The sequence below is a fragment of the Centruroides sculpturatus genome, unplaced genomic scaffold (genome assembly GCF_000671375.1).
Source record: "Centruroides sculpturatus isolate CEXI.00-Female unplaced genomic scaffold, Cexi_2.0 scaffold27, whole genome shotgun sequence".
Taxonomy (NCBI): Eukaryota; Metazoa; Arthropoda; class Arachnida; order Scorpiones; family Buthidae; genus Centruroides; species Centruroides sculpturatus.
In genome coordinates, this window is record NW_019384318.1 from 520,028 (window position 1) to 538,574 (window position 18,547).

The window sequence follows — 18,547 nt, forward strand, 5'->3', positions numbered from 1 at the left end:
TCAAATTTATTTTTAGTCACATTCCTACTCAATTTTAATTACTTTAAGAAGTTTGTTTAATTTACAATGATAAACTATATTCTCGGTTCATTACTAAAAACTTCCATCAAAACATCTGCTTCTGAACAACGTCAACAATTTCTAAGCAGGATACTCAATCTTCTAATTAAAATAATCTCGGATTCAATTAAAATAATAATTGTAATCATATTTTTGAATAACAAAAATGTTAAATGCAATGATTAAACATCAGATTTTTATGCAAGTTTTTAATCCAAAACGTGCATATCTGGCAATAAAAAAGAATTCACAATAAAAACTTTTGTTTTTATATCTTAATTTACATTTATAATTTAAACCAACAATTTCTGAATTTTTGTTCACAGTTTTCATCTACAAAATCCACACGACAAGCCAGCATCTTCTGCAAGTTTTAGTTATTAGTCTGTGCCATTGATCTTCTGACATACCCTTTTTGAAGCTAAATGAATGCCCCATGTTACATGTAGTGATTGAAACATGTTTGAGCACTGCTAGATTTACAGGTGTTAACTCTCTTAGCAAATCAGAATCAGCTAGAGTTGCTTCTCCCAATAAACGGCATGCTACAGTATGCGTGATTTCGGTATCCTTCATACAAAACACTGAAATAAATTCCATAATAAGTATTTTTTCCTAGCCATTTGTCAGTTTTTTTCTCAAACTTTAATTTGCTGTAAAATCTCAAATATGTCAAAATTTGCCCAATTATTTAAAATACGCAAAATATGATCAAACTTTAAATATAATGCAAAAATATTCCTCTAAAATTTTGAGTAATGGCTCCCTGGCATCGTGGAATATATTTTTGATCCTCCCACTTCATAAAGATTTGCAAAAATGAAATGCAAAATATGCAAAACTGGTGCTTAATAATGATGGTAATATTGTAAAAACTATTTGTTACTTCCCATAATATTTTTAGAAATATATACTCAATAATTAAATAGATATAGAAGAGAAGTAACATTTAATAAGTAATATCAATTCTCCAATATACAGGGTATAACAAATAACATGATAATATTTTAGGGATAGATTCTAGTGTCAAAAATAATATTAAAATTCTCTGTAGAATAAATATTTTTCAAAATCTGCTTCATTCTTGAGATGTGGCCTGTTAAAAAATAAATAAATAAAATCAAAAACCAATTTTGGATCTCCCATCAATGCTATTTGCTAATGAACTGACAATGCTGTTTGTTTTTCACATCTTTGTTACCAGCACATACTAACTGAAGCTTTATTTTAAATGTTGAAATTTTGTTTGAATACATGAAAACTGAATTTGTTGTAATACAAGTATTGAGTTTCAATTATTTTTATAAGATGTAAATGTCCACATCTGAAAACATTTTGAGCAATTCTTGTAAAAGATTCTATTTAATTTTGTAAAAAATAATATGTTATTCAAAGTACATTTAAACAGAAAAAATTTCCAACTATTTTTTTAGATGGATATTGCAAAATATTAAAATGGATAAAGCTTTATTTATATTTATTACAGTTGGGCATAATTAGGCAAAATTTATTTATCTCAATCCAAGGATATAAGCTTAAAAAATACAGAATTACTTTAAAAAGGTGACAATGTTAGTGTTAAAACTTTGGCAAGAAATTTGAAAAGTACCTTTTACGACAGAACAGATCTCAAAAATAAAGTTGATTTTGAAAAACGCTTATAGAGGATTTTAATCTTTTTATGTATTAAACACACATTATAGTGGATGAAAACTATAAATATAACACTGTCTTTTAACCTAAAGACAGTTACTCAAGACAATTCAAAACATTTGTTTTCTCTTTCATATTTTTGATCTACAAGCTGAATTTTTGGTTTTGTGAATGATATGTAAACTTATTTTTGACCCCTCAAATATTGACACACAGTTTTGTTAAACCCTGTAAAAAACCCACTAATGTCTTAATCATAAAGAGAAAGGATAATTATCCTTTTAGGAAAACCATAATTCATAATTATTCATAAATTCAGTATTTCATTTCTCCCTCTTCCTTTGAAGAGTGCATTATTGCTTTTTATTAATGATCTAAATATTGCTAGCTTGTGTTATTGTGTCATCCAACCTCCAGTGTATGAATAAATCTAGAAGCAGTGCTTATTCAAGAATGTAAAAAAGGCTTTCCTCTAAGAATATTGGAACTAATTTATATTAATTGCTTGTCAAAGTATATTAATATCATTAACAGTAGAGATGCAACAGTGCTTCATAATAGCTGGAAAATAACACTGATCAAGTTGAACTTTGAAAAACTTGTTAATAGAATCAAACAGGAAACAAAATAAGCAGCAAAGAACAAGTCTAAGAGCCTTAATAATCTACATTAATTATTCAATTTTAATTTATATTGTATTTATGTTACATTTTTATTTTGTTTTCAATTCATGTAGTTTACATCATATTTTAAATTTAAGAACTTTTTTTGTCATATCAGATTTGAAGATTATCTTAGAAAATAATTTAAATATTTTGTTCTGCATTGAAAATTTCTAAAAGGAATTTCAAACATTTCTATTCCATTATTCCTTAATGAACTCTGAAAAGTTTGTCGTTTTTGAAACTATAGATGACTTGAAGCTAAAAATATTTTTTCAGTGAATTAAAGAGTTTGGTTTCCTTACAAAGCAGTTTTAAAAATATTTATTTGAACATCAAAAATTATTTTAAAAACAAAAATCTTGAAAATTTAATAAAGAAAACAAAAAACTATATAACAACTTATAACCATTTAAAAAATATATAAATATTCCTCTTTGATTTAATGTTTCTAAACCTTAAGACATAGTTAACAATTAAAAAAAAATGCTTCTTTTTCTGTCCTTATTCTTTTGTAAATGCCATTCATTAGTTTCTGACCTTTTAATAACTCTTAAAGTAACAAAAATCTTGAACCAAGTCCCAATGATGACATTCCAGAAAGAGTTCACTGTACAGTACTGCATTATATCACATTGATTTGTATTTAAGCATTATGTATTTTTAGAAACTAAAACTTTTTCCTTTTGGAAAAAAATATTGCTAGATTCACCAAATTTTGTGATATTTTTGAAGCTACTTTGAAGTTATTTTTACTTAGAAGCTAGTTAACTTAATTGATAATCTCTCGTGAACTGAAGAATAGTATGTCTGATCGATAATAAAATAAAAATAGTAAGTCAATAATTTTTTCTGTAATAGAAAAACTAACAATTTAGCTGAATTCTAAAATTGAATAATTGTTCAGTTTGAGAATTTGTCTTTAGTTGTACTTTACAAATTTATCAGAACTTTGTTGTTAGAAAACAGAAAGAAGCTTAATGTCTTTTTATTTTTCTTTCTTAAATTATCAAAAGAAAACAGAAACTCAAATAAAATGATGATTTAACATCTCTTATTTAATTTCTGATTAATTTAATTTAATTTATGATAATAAATTATCAAAAATAATTCTCATATAACTTTGAATTTAAGATGCACTTTTTCAAGTTTCCAAAATTAGGATGCATCTTAAGGCAGTTCCACACATTTAGTATTCATTGAATTCCGAGCAAATATTTGGCCAATAATGAATAGTGTGGATGATTTACTGTAATATTTGGTATTTGCCATTTCTCACTCATTATTGGTATGTTGTGCTAAATCAAAGGAGACAAACAGACAATTATTTAGCAATTAACAAATACTGAATGTGTGGAGCCAGCTTTAAATTCAGGATATTCTTTGTGTGCTCTTCAAATGTCTTTGTAATTAAATATTTTAAACTATAGAATAAGCAGAAAATATATCTTTATTATATTTTATTTTAAATACTTCATTAATATTTTTACTCTTTAATAAATTCATTTAAATACTACATTTACTTTTAAATCAACTTATTTGTGCATTTGAAGAAACACAGTGATAATAGATTTAAACATCATATACAATGAATAATGTAAAAATTGTTCAACAAATGATCATAAATATCTTAAAAAAAAATTTTGAAACATTTACTTTTAAAATAAATTTCAAAATTTGTAAATATAAAATGCCTGCACTTTTTTATTGTTTATTATATATCTGAAATTGCATTAAAACTTAAAACTCACATTACACAGTATGATAAAATATATATACACTAATTTGTATACAATAAGGATGAAAAAAGAATCATCAAATAATGAAATATATTATATATTATTAATATCAAACATTATCTCCACAATAATCATGTAATATTTACAGAGATATTGAATAATACAGAAAAATATTGATGGAAAAAATAAATGTTTTATTATATAGATCAGTGGTTTTCAACCTTTCTGATGCTATGGAACACTATTTGAATACTTTTTATTACACAGAACATTAGCATCAATATATTCAAAAGTCAATAAACAATTTTGTGTTTACTATTCTCACGAAACAATGAAGCAATGAACTAATAAATTTTATTGTGCTGAATAAAATAGTAAACATGAAATTGTCTCTGAATAAAGTAATATGTTGTAGTACATTGGAAAAAATTTTCAATTAAAATTTTAATATCTTATTTTTGTTTTCATGGAACACGGGTTGATAACCACTGATGTATACAAATTTTCAAGCAAATTACTCAATTTTTGTTTATTGTTTATCTTATGTTAATTTTAAATTTCTTCTTCTTCTAAAATAAAAATATTTTATATTTTTATTGTTTACACTATTAAAAAAATGAACCATTAAATATACATTCCATTTATTAACTAACTTTTTTGCAAGATCCAAATTATAATTTTTTAAAGTAAATTGATGTCATTCCTAACAATTATCTTCATGTTAAAATAATCAATATAATTTCATAAGATGTAATATTTTTACAAAAAAAAATTAATTGAACATAAAAAAAAAAAATCACATTTCAAAACTTAATTAAGTTTTAGTGTGAAAATTAATGTAAAAAAACCACATATGAATGAATTGAAAAATTTTTCATTATTTCGAGTTGTAATAAAAAGTTATTTTATTTTAGTTGATTAATTTTTGGTTAGTAGGGCAGTAATTTACATTATCTGTTATTAAAAATTATGATTGTCTCTGCAGATGTTGAGGCTACAACCGTATGTTGACAGCAATAAAAAAAATGACAAGCAAATAATACGGAAATATTTTCTATAAATTTATAAGAAATTATCTCAAAAATTTAAACATTACCATCATAAATTATTTATTTCATATCTTTTTATTTATTAAATATAAAATTTGTAATAAAAATATTACAAAAAACATATATTTCATCTAAAGATGCTTAAAGAATTTTAATATTTTTATTTTTACATTATTGACACGATAAATTTTTGTTTGTTAACCTCACATTACATAATTAAAACTTGATTTTAACCAAAAATATCCAATTAAGTAGAAAAAAAAATTAACAGAAAAATAAGAAAATTAAACATGAAAAATATATTAACATATTACAGTTATCGATTTTTATTTCTCATTAATTTTTTTAAAAAGACATTACATAATATTTAATTTATTTTTAAAAATAGACATTTATTACAGGAAAGTATCCTACTAATAACGATTTTTCTTACCTTGTATCGGGTGACATTCTATACAACAAATCCAGAAAATAATACTGCTAAGAACAAAAACTGTTCTATAAGCCATAACTTTCCTTGATTCTGTTTTCCTTTGTTTTCCCACTTTTTCTTTTATATATAGTTATCTAGTTTCTGAAAATTAAAATTATATGAATTTAAAAAAATAAATTAATTTGAAAACAATCAATATATATACTGTATTACATTATAATTAATATTAATATATGTATACATGAAAGTAAGCATTAGATTATCATATCTATGCCTTTTCTATAATGTAAAATCCTTAAGTTCATTATTTTTAAAGTTTTGACAAGTATAATGAGCAACTGGTAAGCGATATATTACAAGGATCTAGAAAAAAAAGCATTCAAAGGATGTATTTATTATAATGTAAATATGATATATAATTTTTAAATGTAAACTGATACTGCATTTTTTTTTTTAATTATTTTATAACGTTTTTCCTGCTAAGCTATTTAGATGAGTTGATACAGAAATGAAAGATTAGCAAATAAGGAAAGCCATTATAATTCTTTACAGTAGTCATTAAAATATATTTTAATCATAAAATGAATATTAAGAAAAATATATTTAAGAGTATAATGTAGATTTTAGAATATCTGTAAAAATAAAATTTGATTCATCCTTGAAGAATATTTCATTAATCAATTTTTATGTATTGATTGAATCTTTCATATTTCTATTTATTAATTTTTACATAAGCTATTAAATATTAACAGATTTCACTTAACAAATCCTACATATTTGATTTTCTACAATTTTCTCTTTTGTACACATTTACTATGTAAGTCAAGTAATATTAAAATCCAGAAACTCTTACTTTTATGTAAACATAAAATAATTGGTTTATTTGAATATTTTTTGATTAAGTATCTTCATTCAATGAAGATACTTAATTCAAAATTATTTAACTAAATTATTAAATTATTAATATATTTTAATTAAATATATATTTCACTTACTTGTTAAATATATTTTAATTATATACATTGATATATTTTAAAAGTAAACTTATCATAAAAATAACTTATCAACTTTGTCCAGAAAACATTTCTACCATTATATTTAATTTGATAATTATGCTCTCATTTCATAGTTTTGACAAGCATAGTTTTACTCATTCACTAGTAAAAATCCAGTCAATGAACTTGCTAGAATAAAAGAAGCAATGGTAAATAATGGTTTTTCAAATTCCAAATTTCAATATTTAAATGATAAGATTAGGGAGTTGTTGTTATTTCCAAGCTACTACTTAAAAGAGTTCTCTAGGATTGGAGTGCAAGTACAGTGTAGAACCATAAATAACTCCAGTAAATGCTAAATCACAGATGGAAGGACTAATGTTTTTGAATTGGAATGCTCATAGAAATTTGATATAAATGAGTTTTGAACATATTTATTTTTTGAATGTACCTTTAAATTTAAATTTGGTGTGAGGCATCAATATCACAAAATTAATCAATAACATGTGCATAAATGGCAACAAAATGATAAATAAAATACTAATAATATTTTCATGGAATATTTTGTGCTGGGTTACAGTTTCTGAAATAATGACTGTCATACATAAGATAAACATTTCTCATCTTTGAAGTTAATACTCTTTCCTTTCATTTATCTTTAAAAGTCAAACTGATTTTCATCAGTAAGAAAACATTAGGATTAATCTGTTTATCAAATACTACTACTTAATGAAGTCTAAAGAAAATTTAGTTTTTCTGGTTAACAAAATTAATATTTATACAGCTAATTTTTCTTTATTACATACTGTAGAACAAAATTACTCAGATGTTGTGCAGAGGAATCGGTCTCATTTCAGTTCACATTCTGCTGACATTTAAATTAATCTAATCATAAGGTAAAGTGACTTGTCAACTTATTTTAAACAGAACTGTCAAATTTAGCCATTGAAAATTCTAATAAAAACTTTTCTTTGTATTTAATTATAAATAATTATAACATGAAGTTCAGTGGACTTATGACATTTAAAAGTTTTTCATATAGCACAGGTGGTTTGAAAATAATTTATTATTATATTATAAATAAATAAATCATCTTTGTAAAAATTTCTATANAGTACAAAAGTTGTAAATCTCTACGATGGAATTTTTATTAAAAAATAAAGAAGTATCATGAATCCATTCGACCAATTATTGGAAGTTAAATAGCTGTTATTGAAAGATTAATTTCAGGCCACATAAATTCATTACATGGGCCGGATCTGGCCCATGGGCCGTATGTTGGCCATGCCTGGCCTACCGGCATAAATAAATAAAAACCAAAAATATATTTTTTTAGAATTCTTTCTTTCAAAATTAGGAGAAACATTCAGAGTTATCCATTGTAATATATGATTACATATTTAAGAATTTTGAATAAGGTAAATTTTAACACATTTTCTTAAGTATATTTTGTTTATTATTTTAATTTTTATTGCATTTTAATTATTCATAATTAATTATATTAATTGTAAGCTACATGATAATATAATTTTTCAAATTTATACAAGTAAAATATATAAATTATTTTAAATCATTGGGCTGCAATTTTAAAAAGTTATGTCATCCGTCAGTCTGTCCTTCCTTAATCTCGAAAACAGTGTTAGATAGATGAAAATTGAGACCAGGTAGCATGACTGTTGTTATCAGGAAAAGTATGATGTACAGAGGCAAGACACTACAAATTTAATATAGAGAACATACATTTTAAATTGAATAAATTAAGAATATGATTAAAACTTGCAGCCCGGTATTGTGACAATGTCACAATAAATAACTGCGCGATAAAATCCATCTTAAAAAACAAAGCATTGATATATATATCTCACTAACCTTATGAAGCTTTGCAAAAGTTTTAAATTATGTACCATGAACATTTTTGATCCACCTTAGGACCTTCTTCAGTTGGAATTCTATTAGAGAAAACCTTTTTTGGTGCATTTCCATTCTATTTCCGTTTTCGATATGTTCTAATTTTCTTTTAAATTTAAACCTATAACAATGTGCTCCTGCATTGGCAATTATAATGCTGAGTCATACATAGCCTGCCACACCGTCGAGAGTAGTTTTTCATCCTTAAAACTAATTGAAAAGCCTTAGAATTCTGCTTTAAAGATTTCTAATGCCTCCAACTTCCTAGGCTGGTGTATCTGCTGAATTTGCCAGATCATGGTCAACTAATATAATTCGGGTGTAATGTTGTTTTCACTGGCATATATAGCTAAGGCAGTACTGCTTTTCTTCTTCTAAATATCGGTTTTATGCTCATGGAGGTGTTGTCTGAGCGATTCCTAACACTTCCGTGAGCATAAAACCAATATCAAAAACGTTTGTCGTAAGTTAAAACTTTTGCAAAGCTTCATAAGGTTAGTGAGATATAAATAATTGCGCGTTCAATATTACATTGTTATAATTGATTATTCACTGAAATTATACAAATTTTGTTTTTTCTGATCAATAGAAACTACATTTAACTAATTTTTTTTTAATAAAATTAATTCTTTTAAATAGAATTAAAATGTGAATGCAATTTATACTAGATTAGATATTTAACTAAATATATATTCATAAAAATACATAATAAATGTTTCAACTGACCTTTAAGTTACGATTAGAACAACAAACACAAAAACCTAATATGGCAACAACAGATATTAGGAAACATACAGATAACAACGATGGTATTACAGCATGGCCTGTTAAATCATCAAACGGCAAACTTGTATCTAAAATTGAAAATATTTAAATTTTACTACAGATATCAATAGAAGTTCATTAGAAACATTATAAAATATTGGTAAAATCTTATTTATAGTAAAAATTAATTGAAAATATTATATAAAAAAGAAATGCATTTCAGGCTGTTCAATCATTATACATATCGAGGATATATATAATAAGAACCAAAGAGGGGCAAATGACCCGAAATGCATTTTCTTTTTATATAATAAAGTGTATGTAACCAATCAACAGTGTTCCTGAAATTATTATTTAATAATAATAAAAATAAGAGAAAAAATTTTTAAATATATAAAAGAGACTAAAATGGCTTCTTATTTTTGGTTAATAAAAATCAATGAGAGACCATTAACAATTTTTATCACATCTTTTTTTATTATATCTGTCTTTAAAAAAACAAGACCACTTAATCAACTTCTAAAATTATCTTTTATTGCAATGCATTCAGATGGAAGACCAAATCCCTATTCAGGCAACTACACTTTTTTCTTTTTTTTTTCCACAATAGAGAAAACCAATCCTTGAGCAACTTTCATACAATAACCAACAATACAACTTAGAAGTCAAGAATGGTCTCTCATTGATTTTTATTAACCAAAAATAAGAATAGTATACATCCATTTCCATAATAATTATTCTATAATGTTCTCATTTTTTGTCTTGTCCAACCACCAGAACAGCAGTCTTCCATTGCAGAGACAATCTTTGCAATGGACAACTACTGTTCCTGGTGAATGGACATGATGAAAAATGAAAACATTTTGGTCTCTTCTGTGTTTTTCAATGCACTAAAATGATCAGCCGAGTTTTTTAAAGAAAAAGAATGTTACAATGGTTTTTAAAGCCATTAACTTTTGAATAAGTTTAATCATTCTTGCTACATTTATTACATAAAAATCTTTATATAAACACAACAACACTTAAACAATTTATAAATTCCATCTTTTACTATTAACATTAACTAATATTTAACAAGTTCAAGAATTCAATTTATACAGTAAAACCTATAGATGTTCTAATTGCCATTTAAACTTAATTATGTAAGAATTTTTATAACAATCTCCAACAAAATAAAATAATTTGATTAAGTGACTAATCAAGTTATTTGATTTCTTAAGTGAGAAACTAAATTCAAATTTATTTTTAGTCACATTCCTACTCAATTTTAATTACTTTAAGAAGTTTGTTTAATTTACAATGATAAACTATATTCTCGGTTCATTACTAAAAACTTCCATCAAAACATCTGCTTCTGAACAACGTCAACAATTTCTAAGCAGGATACTCAATCTTCTAATTAAAATAATCTCGGATTCAATTAAAATAATAATTGTAATCATATTTTTGAATAACAAAAATGTTAAATGCAATGATTAAACATCAGATTTTTATGCAAGTTTTTAATCCAAAACGTGCATATCTGGCAATAAAAAAGAATTCACAATAAAAACTTTTGTTTTTATATCTTAATTTACATTTATAATTTAAACCAACAATTTCTGAATTTTTGTTCACAGTTTTCATCTACAAAATCCACACGACAAGCCAGCATCTTCTGCAAGTTTTAGTTATTAGTCTGTGCCATTGATCTTCTGACATACCCTTTTTGAAGCTAAATGAATGCCCCATGTTACATGTAGTGATTGAAACATGTTTGAGCACTGCTAGATTTACAGGTGTTAACTCTCTTAGCAAATCAGAATCAGCTAGAGTTGCTTCTCCCAATAAACGGCATGCTACAGTATGCGTGATTTCGGTATCCTTCATACAAAACACTGAAATAAATTCCATAATAAGTATTTTTTCCTAGCCATTTGTCAGTTTTTTTCTCAAACTTTAATTTGCTGTAAAATCTCAAATATGTCAAAATTTGCCCAATTATTTAAAATACGCAAAATATGATCAAACTTTAAATATAATGCAAAAATATTCCTCTAAAATTTTGAGTAATGGCTCCCTGGCATCGTGGAATATATTTTTGATCCTCCCACTTCATAAAGATTTGCAAAAATGAAATGCAAAATATGCAAAACTGGTGCTTAATAATGATGGTAATATTGTAAAAACTATTTGTTACTTCCCATAATATTTTTAGAAATATATACTCAATAATTAAATAGATATAGAAGAGAAGTAACATTTAATAAGTAATATCAATTCTCCAATATACAGGGTATAACAAATAACATGATAATATTTTAGGGATAGATTCTAGTGTCAAAAATAATATTAAAATTCTCTGTAGAATAAATATTTTTCAAAATCTGCTTCATTCTTGAGATGTGGCCTGTTAAAAAATAAATAAATAAAATCAAAAACCAATTTTGGATCTCCCATCAATGCTATTTGCTAATGAACTGACAATGCTGTTTGTTTTTCACATCTTTGTTACCAGCACATACTAACTGAAGCTTTATTTTAAATGTTGAAATTTTGTTTGAATACATGAAAACTGAATTTGTTGTAATACAAGTATTGAGTTTCAATTATTTTTATAAGATGTAAATGTCCACATCTGAAAACATTTTGAGCAATTCTTGTAAAAGATTCTATTTAATTTTGTAAAAAATAATATGTTATTCAAAGTACATTTAAACAGAAAAAATTTCCAACTATTTTTTTAGATGGATATTGCAAAATATTAAAATGGATAAAGCTTTATTTATATTTATTACAGTTGGGCATAATTAGGCAAAATTTATTTATCTCAATCCAAGGATATAAGCTTAAAAAATACAGAATTACTTTAAAAAGGTGACAATGTTAGTGTTAAAACTTTGGCAAGAAATTTGAAAAGTACCTTTTACGACAGAACAGATCTCAAAAATAAAGTTGATTTTGAAAAACGCTTATAGAGGATTTTAATCTTTTTATGTATTAAACACACATTATAGTGGATGAAAACTATAAATATAACACTGTCTTTTAACCTAAAGACAGTTACTCAAGACAATTCAAAACATTTGTTTTCTCTTTCATATTTTTGATCTACAAGCTGAATTTTTGGTTTTGTGAATGATATGTAAACTTATTTTTGACCCCTCAAATATTGACACACAGTTTTGTTAAACCCTGTAAAAAACCCACTAATGTCTTAATCATAAAGAGAAAGGATAATTATCCTTTTAGGAAAACCATAATTCATAATTATTCATAAATTCAGTATTTCATTTCTCCCTCTTCCTTTGAAGAGTGCATTATTGCTTTTTATTAATGATCTAAATATTGCTAGCTTGTGTTATTGTGTCATCCAACCTCCAGTGTATGAATAAATCTAGAAGCAGTGCTTATTCAAGAATGTAAAAAAGGCTTTCCTCTAAGAATATTGGAACTAATTTATATTAATTGCTTGTCAAAGTATATTAATATCATTAACAGTAGAGATGCAACAGTGCTTCATAATAGCTGGAAAATAACACTGATCAAGTTGAACTTTGAAAAACTTGTTAATAGAATCAAACAGGAAACAAAATAAGCAGCAAAGAACAAGTCTAAGAGCCTTAATAATCTACATTAATTATTCAATTTTAATTTATATTGTATTTATGTTACATTTTTATTTTGTTTTCAATTCATGTAGTTTACATCATATTTTAAATTTAAGAACTTTTTTTGTCATATCAGATTTGAAGATTATCTTAGAAAATAATTTAAATATTTTGTTCTGCATTGAAAATTTCTAAAAGGAATTTCAAACATTTCTATTCCATTATTCCTTAATGAACTCTGAAAAGTTTGTCGTTTTTGAAACTATAGATGACTTGAAGCTAAAAATATTTTTTCAGTGAATTAAAGAGTTTGGTTTCCTTACAAAGCAGTTTTAAAAATATTTATTTGAACATCAAAAATTATTTTAAAAACAAAAATCTTGAAAATTTAATAAAGAAAACAAAAAACTATATAACAACTTATAACCATTTAAAAAATATATAAATATTCCTCTTTGATTTAATGTTTCTAAACCTTAAGACATAGTTAACAATTAAAAAAAAATGCTTCTTTTTCTGTCCTTATTCTTTTGTAAATGCCATTCATTAGTTTCTGACCTTTTAATAACTCTTAAAGTAACAAAAATCTTGAACCAAGTCCCAATGATGACATTCCAGAAAGAGTTCACTGTACAGTACTGCATTATATCACATTGATTTGTATTTAAGCATTATGTATTTTTAGAAACTAAAACTTTTTCCTTTTGGAAAAAAATATTGCTAGATTCACCAAATTTTGTGATATTTTTGAAGCTACTTTGAAGTTATTTTTACTTAGAAGCTAGTTAACTTAATTGATAATCTCTCGTGAACTGAAGAATAGTATGTCTGATCGATAATAAAATAAAAATAGTAAGTCAATAATTTTTTCTGTAATAGAAAAACTAACAATTTAGCTGAATTCTAAAATTGAATAATTGTTCAGTTTGAGAATTTGTCTTTAGTTGTACTTTACAAATTTATCAGAACTTTGTTGTTAGAAAACAGAAAGAAGCTTAATGTCTTTTTATTTTTCTTTCTTAAATTATCAAAAGAAAACAGAAACTCAAATAAAATGATGATTTAACATCTCTTATTTAATTTCTGATTAATTTAATTTAATTTATGATAATAAATTATCAAAAATAATTCTCATATAACTTTGAATTTAAGATGCACTTTTTCAAGTTTCCAAAATTAGGATGCATCTTAAGGCAGTTCCACACATTTAGTATTCATTGAATTCCGAGCAAATATTTGGCCAATAATGAATAGTGTGGATGATTTACTGTAATATTTGGTATTTGCCATTTCTCACTCATTATTGGTATGTTGTGCTAAATCAAAGGAGACAAACAGACAATTATTTAGCAATTAACAAATACTGAATGTGTGGAGCCAGCTTTAAATTCAGGATATTCTTTGTGTGCTCTTCAAATGTCTTTGTAATTAAATATTTTAAACTATAGAATAAGCAGAAAATATATCTTTATTATATTTTATTTTAAATACTTCATTAATATTTTTACTCTTTAATAAATTCATTTAAATACTACATTTACTTTTAAATCAACTTATTTGTGCATTTGAAGAAACACAGTGATAATAGATTTAAACATCATATACAATGAATAATGTAAAAATTGTTCAACAAATGATCATAAATATCTTAAAAAAAAATTTTGAAACATTTACTTTTAAAATAAATTTCAAAATTTGTAAATATAAAATGCCTGCACTTTTTTATTGTTTATTATATATCTGAAATTGCATTAAAACTTAAAACTCACATTACACAGTATGATAAAATATATATACACTAATTTGTATACAATAAGGATGAAAAAAGAATCATCAAATAATGAAATATATTATATATTATTAATATCAAACATTATCTCCACAATAATCATGTAATATTTACAGAGATATTGAATAATACAGAAAAATATTGATGGAAAAAATAAATGTTTTATTATATAGATCAGTGGTTTTCAACCTTTCTGATGCTATGGAACACTATTTGAATACTTTTTATTACACAGAACATTAGCATCAATATATTCAAAAGTCAATAAACAATTTTGTGTTTACTATTCTCACGAAACAATGAAGCAATGAACTAATAAATTTTATTGTGCTGAATAAAATAGTAAACATGAAATTGTCTCTGAATAAAGTAATATGTTGTAGTACATTGGAAAAAATTTTCAATTAAAATTTTAATATCTTATTTTTGTTTTCATGGAACACGGGTTGATAACCACTGATGTATACAAATTTTCAAGCAAATTACTCAATTTTTGTTTATTGTTTATCTTATGTTAATTTTAAATTTCTTCTTCTTCTAAAATAAAAATATTTTATATTTTTATTGTTTACACTATTAAAAAAATGAACCATTAAATATACATTCCATTTATTAACTAACTTTTTTGCAAGATCCAAATTATAATTTTTTAAAGTAAATTGATGTCATTCCTAACAATTATCTTCATGTTAAAATAATCAATATAATTTCATAAGATGTAATATTTTTACAAAAAAAAATTAATTGAACATAAAAAAAAAATCACATTTCAAAACTTAATTAAGTTTTAGTGTGAAAATTAATGTAAAAAAACCACATATGAATGAATTGAAAAATTTTTCATTATTTCGAGTTGTAATAAAAAGTTATTTTATTTTAGTTGATTAATTTTTGGTTAGTAGGGCAGTAATTTACATTATCTGTTATTAAAAATTATGATTGTCTCTGCAGATGTTGAGGCTACAACCGTATGTTGACAGCAATAAAAAAAATGACAAGCAAATAATACGGAAATATTTTCTATAAATTTATAAGAAATTATCTCAAAAATTTAAACATTACCATCATAAATTATTTATTTCATATCTTTTTATTTATTAAATATAAAATTTGTAATAAAAATATTACAAAAAACATATATTTCATCTAAAGATGCTTAAAGAATTTTAATATTTTTATTTTTACATTATTGACACGATAAATTTTTGTTTGTTAACCTCACATTACATAATTAAAACTTGATTTTAACCAAAAATATCCAATTAAGTAGAAAAAAAAATTAACAGAAAAATAAGAAAATTAAACATGAAAAATATATTAACATATTACAGTTATCGATTTTTATTTCTCATTAATTTTTTTAAAAAGACATTACATAATATTTAATTTATTTTTAAAAATAGACATTTATTACAGGAAAGTATCCTACTAATAACGATTTTTCTTACCTTGTATCGGGTGACATTCTATACAACAAATCCAGAAAATAATACTGCTAAGAACAAAAACTGTTCTATAAGCCATAACTTTCCTTGATTCTGTTTTCCTTTGTTTTCCCACTTTTTCTTTTATATATAGTTATCTAGTTTCTGAAAATTAAAATTATATGAATTTAAAAAATAAATTAATTTGAAAACAATCAATATATATACTGTATTACATTATAATTAATATTAATATATGTATACATGAAAGTAAGCATTAGATTATCATATCTATGCCTTTTCTATAATGTAAAATCCTTAAGTTCATTATTTTTAAAGTTTTGACAAGTATAATGAGCAACTGGTAAGCGATATATTACAAGGATCTAGAAAAAAAAGCATTCAAAGGATGTATTTATTATAATGTAAATATGATATATAATTTTTAAATGTAAACTGATACTGCATTTTTTTTTTAAATTATTTTATAACGTTTTTCCTGCTAAGCTATTTAGATGAGTTGATACAGAAATGAAAGATTAGCAAATAAGGAAAGCCATTATAATTCTTTACAGTAGTCATTAAAATATATTTTAATCATAAAATGAATATTAAGAAAAATATATTTAAGAGTATAATGTAGATTTTAGAATATCTGTAAAATTAAAATTTGATTCATCCTTGAAGAATATTTCATTAATCAATTTTTATGTATTGATTGAATCTTTCATATTTCTATTTATTAATTTTTACATAAGCTATTAAATATTAACAGATTTCACTTAACAAATCCTACATATTTGATTTTCTACAATTTTCTCTTTTGTACACATTTACTATGTAAGTCAAGTAATATTAAAATCCAGAAACTCTTACTTTTATGTAAACATAAAATAATTGGTTTATTTGAATATTTTTTGATTAAGTATCTTCATTCAATGAAGATACTTAATTCAAAATTATTTAACTAAATTATTAAATTATTAATATATTTTAATTAAATATATATTTCACTTACTTGTTAAATATATTTTAATTATATACATTGATATATTTTAAAAGTAAACTTATCATAAAAATAACTTATCAACTTTGTCCAGAAAACATTTCTACCATTATATTTAATTTGATAATTATGCTCTCATTTCATAGTTTTGACAAGCATAGTTTTACTCATTCACTAGTAAAAATCCAGTCAATGAACTTGCTAGAATAAAAGAAGCAATGGTAAATAATGGTTTTTCAAATTCCAAATTTCAATATTTAAATGATAAGATTAGGGAGTTGTTGTTATTTCCAAGCTACTACTTAAAAGAGTTCTCTAGGATTGGAGTGCAAGTACAGTGCAGAACCATAAATAACTCCAGTAAATGCTAAATCACAGATGGAAGGACTAATGTTTTTGAATTGGAATGCTCATAGAAATTTGATATAAATGAGTTTTGAACATATTTATTTTTTGAATGTACCTTTAAATTTAAATTTGGTGTGAGGCATCAATATCACAAAATTAATCAATAACATGTGCATAAATGGCAACAAAATGATAAATAAAATACTAATAATATTTTCATGGAATATTTTGTGCTGGGTTACAGTTTCTGAAATAATGACTGTCATACATAAGATAAACATTTCTCATCTTTGAAGTTAATACTCTTTCCTTTCATTTATCTTTAAAAGTCAAACTGATTTTCATCAGTAAGAAAACATTAGGATTAATCTGTTTATCAAATACTACTACTTAATGAAGTCTAAAGAAAATTTAGTTTTTCAGGTTAACAAAATTAATATTTATACAGCTAATTTTTCTTTATTACATACTGTAGAACAAAATTACTCAGATGTTGTGCAGAGGAATCGGTCTCATTTCAGTTCACATTCTGCTGACATTTAAATTAATCTAATCATAAGGTAAAGTGACTTGTCAACTTATTTTAAACAGAACTGTCAAATTTAGCCATTGAAAATTCTAATAAAAACTTTTCTTTGTATTTAATTATAAATAATTATAACATGAAGTTCAGTGGACTTATGACATTTAAAAGTTTTTCATATAGCACAGGTGGTTTGAAAATAATTTATTATTATATTATAAATAAATAAATCATCTTTGTAAAAATTTCTATAGATATGTTTATAAAATTATATTTTTTTATGATTTCTAGCAGCTTAAAGATTCTCTAAAATTTTGTTTATATTACAATGATTTATATAAACACTAAACTTTAAAATATTAAAAGGCAAGGCTGTTTTAAGCACTTTGAGATTCCTAGACCAATTTCTTTAAGCATTATATAAATACCAATCTATACTAATATTATAAAGAGGTAATGTATGTATGTACTGTATGTATGTATGTATGTATGTAAATTTGTTTGCAGCAGGTAATCTCCGAAACTACTCATCCGATTTCAAAAATTCTTTCACCAATATTTAGAATGGAACCTCAGGGTGGACATAGGCTGTATATTATTCCG

General features: G+C 24.0%; 1 protein-coding gene and 1 long non-coding RNA gene across 2 annotated transcripts in view; both read right to left on the bottom strand.

The window, feature by feature from the left end:
* On the bottom strand, positions 1-5,738 carry LOC111624058. Its single transcript, XM_023366841.1, has 2 exons — positions 5,597-5,738; positions 1-644 (listed from the first exon to the last, which is right to left on the bottom strand). The coding sequence occupies exons 1-2, from the start codon at positions 5,670-5,672 to the stop codon at positions 394-396; spliced, it is 327 nt and encodes a 108-aa protein (XP_023222609.1). The 5' UTR covers positions 5,673-5,738; the 3' UTR covers positions 1-393.
* A 3,463-nt stretch (positions 5,739-9,201) lies between these two features.
* The window catches only part of LOC111624407, a 27,220-nt gene continuing 17,874 nt past the window's right edge, over positions 9,202-18,547 (bottom strand). Inside the window, exons 2-3 of the long non-coding RNA XR_002756572.1 lie at positions 16,092-16,232; positions 9,202-9,353 (exon numbers count right to left, since the gene is read on the bottom strand). This is a non-coding gene — a long non-coding RNA (uncharacterized LOC111624407). The remainder of the gene's footprint in view (positions 9,354-16,091; positions 16,233-18,547) is intronic.

Coding starts and splice junctions, on each gene's coding strand:
- LOC111624058 (XM_023366841.1), bottom strand. CDS start 5,672: ATGGCTTATAGAACAGTTTTTGTTCTTAGCAGTATTATTTTCTGGATT. Junction 645..5,596: donor AGAATGTCACCCGATACAAG/GTAAGAAAAATC, acceptor AATTTATTTCAG/TGTTTTGTATGAAGGATACC.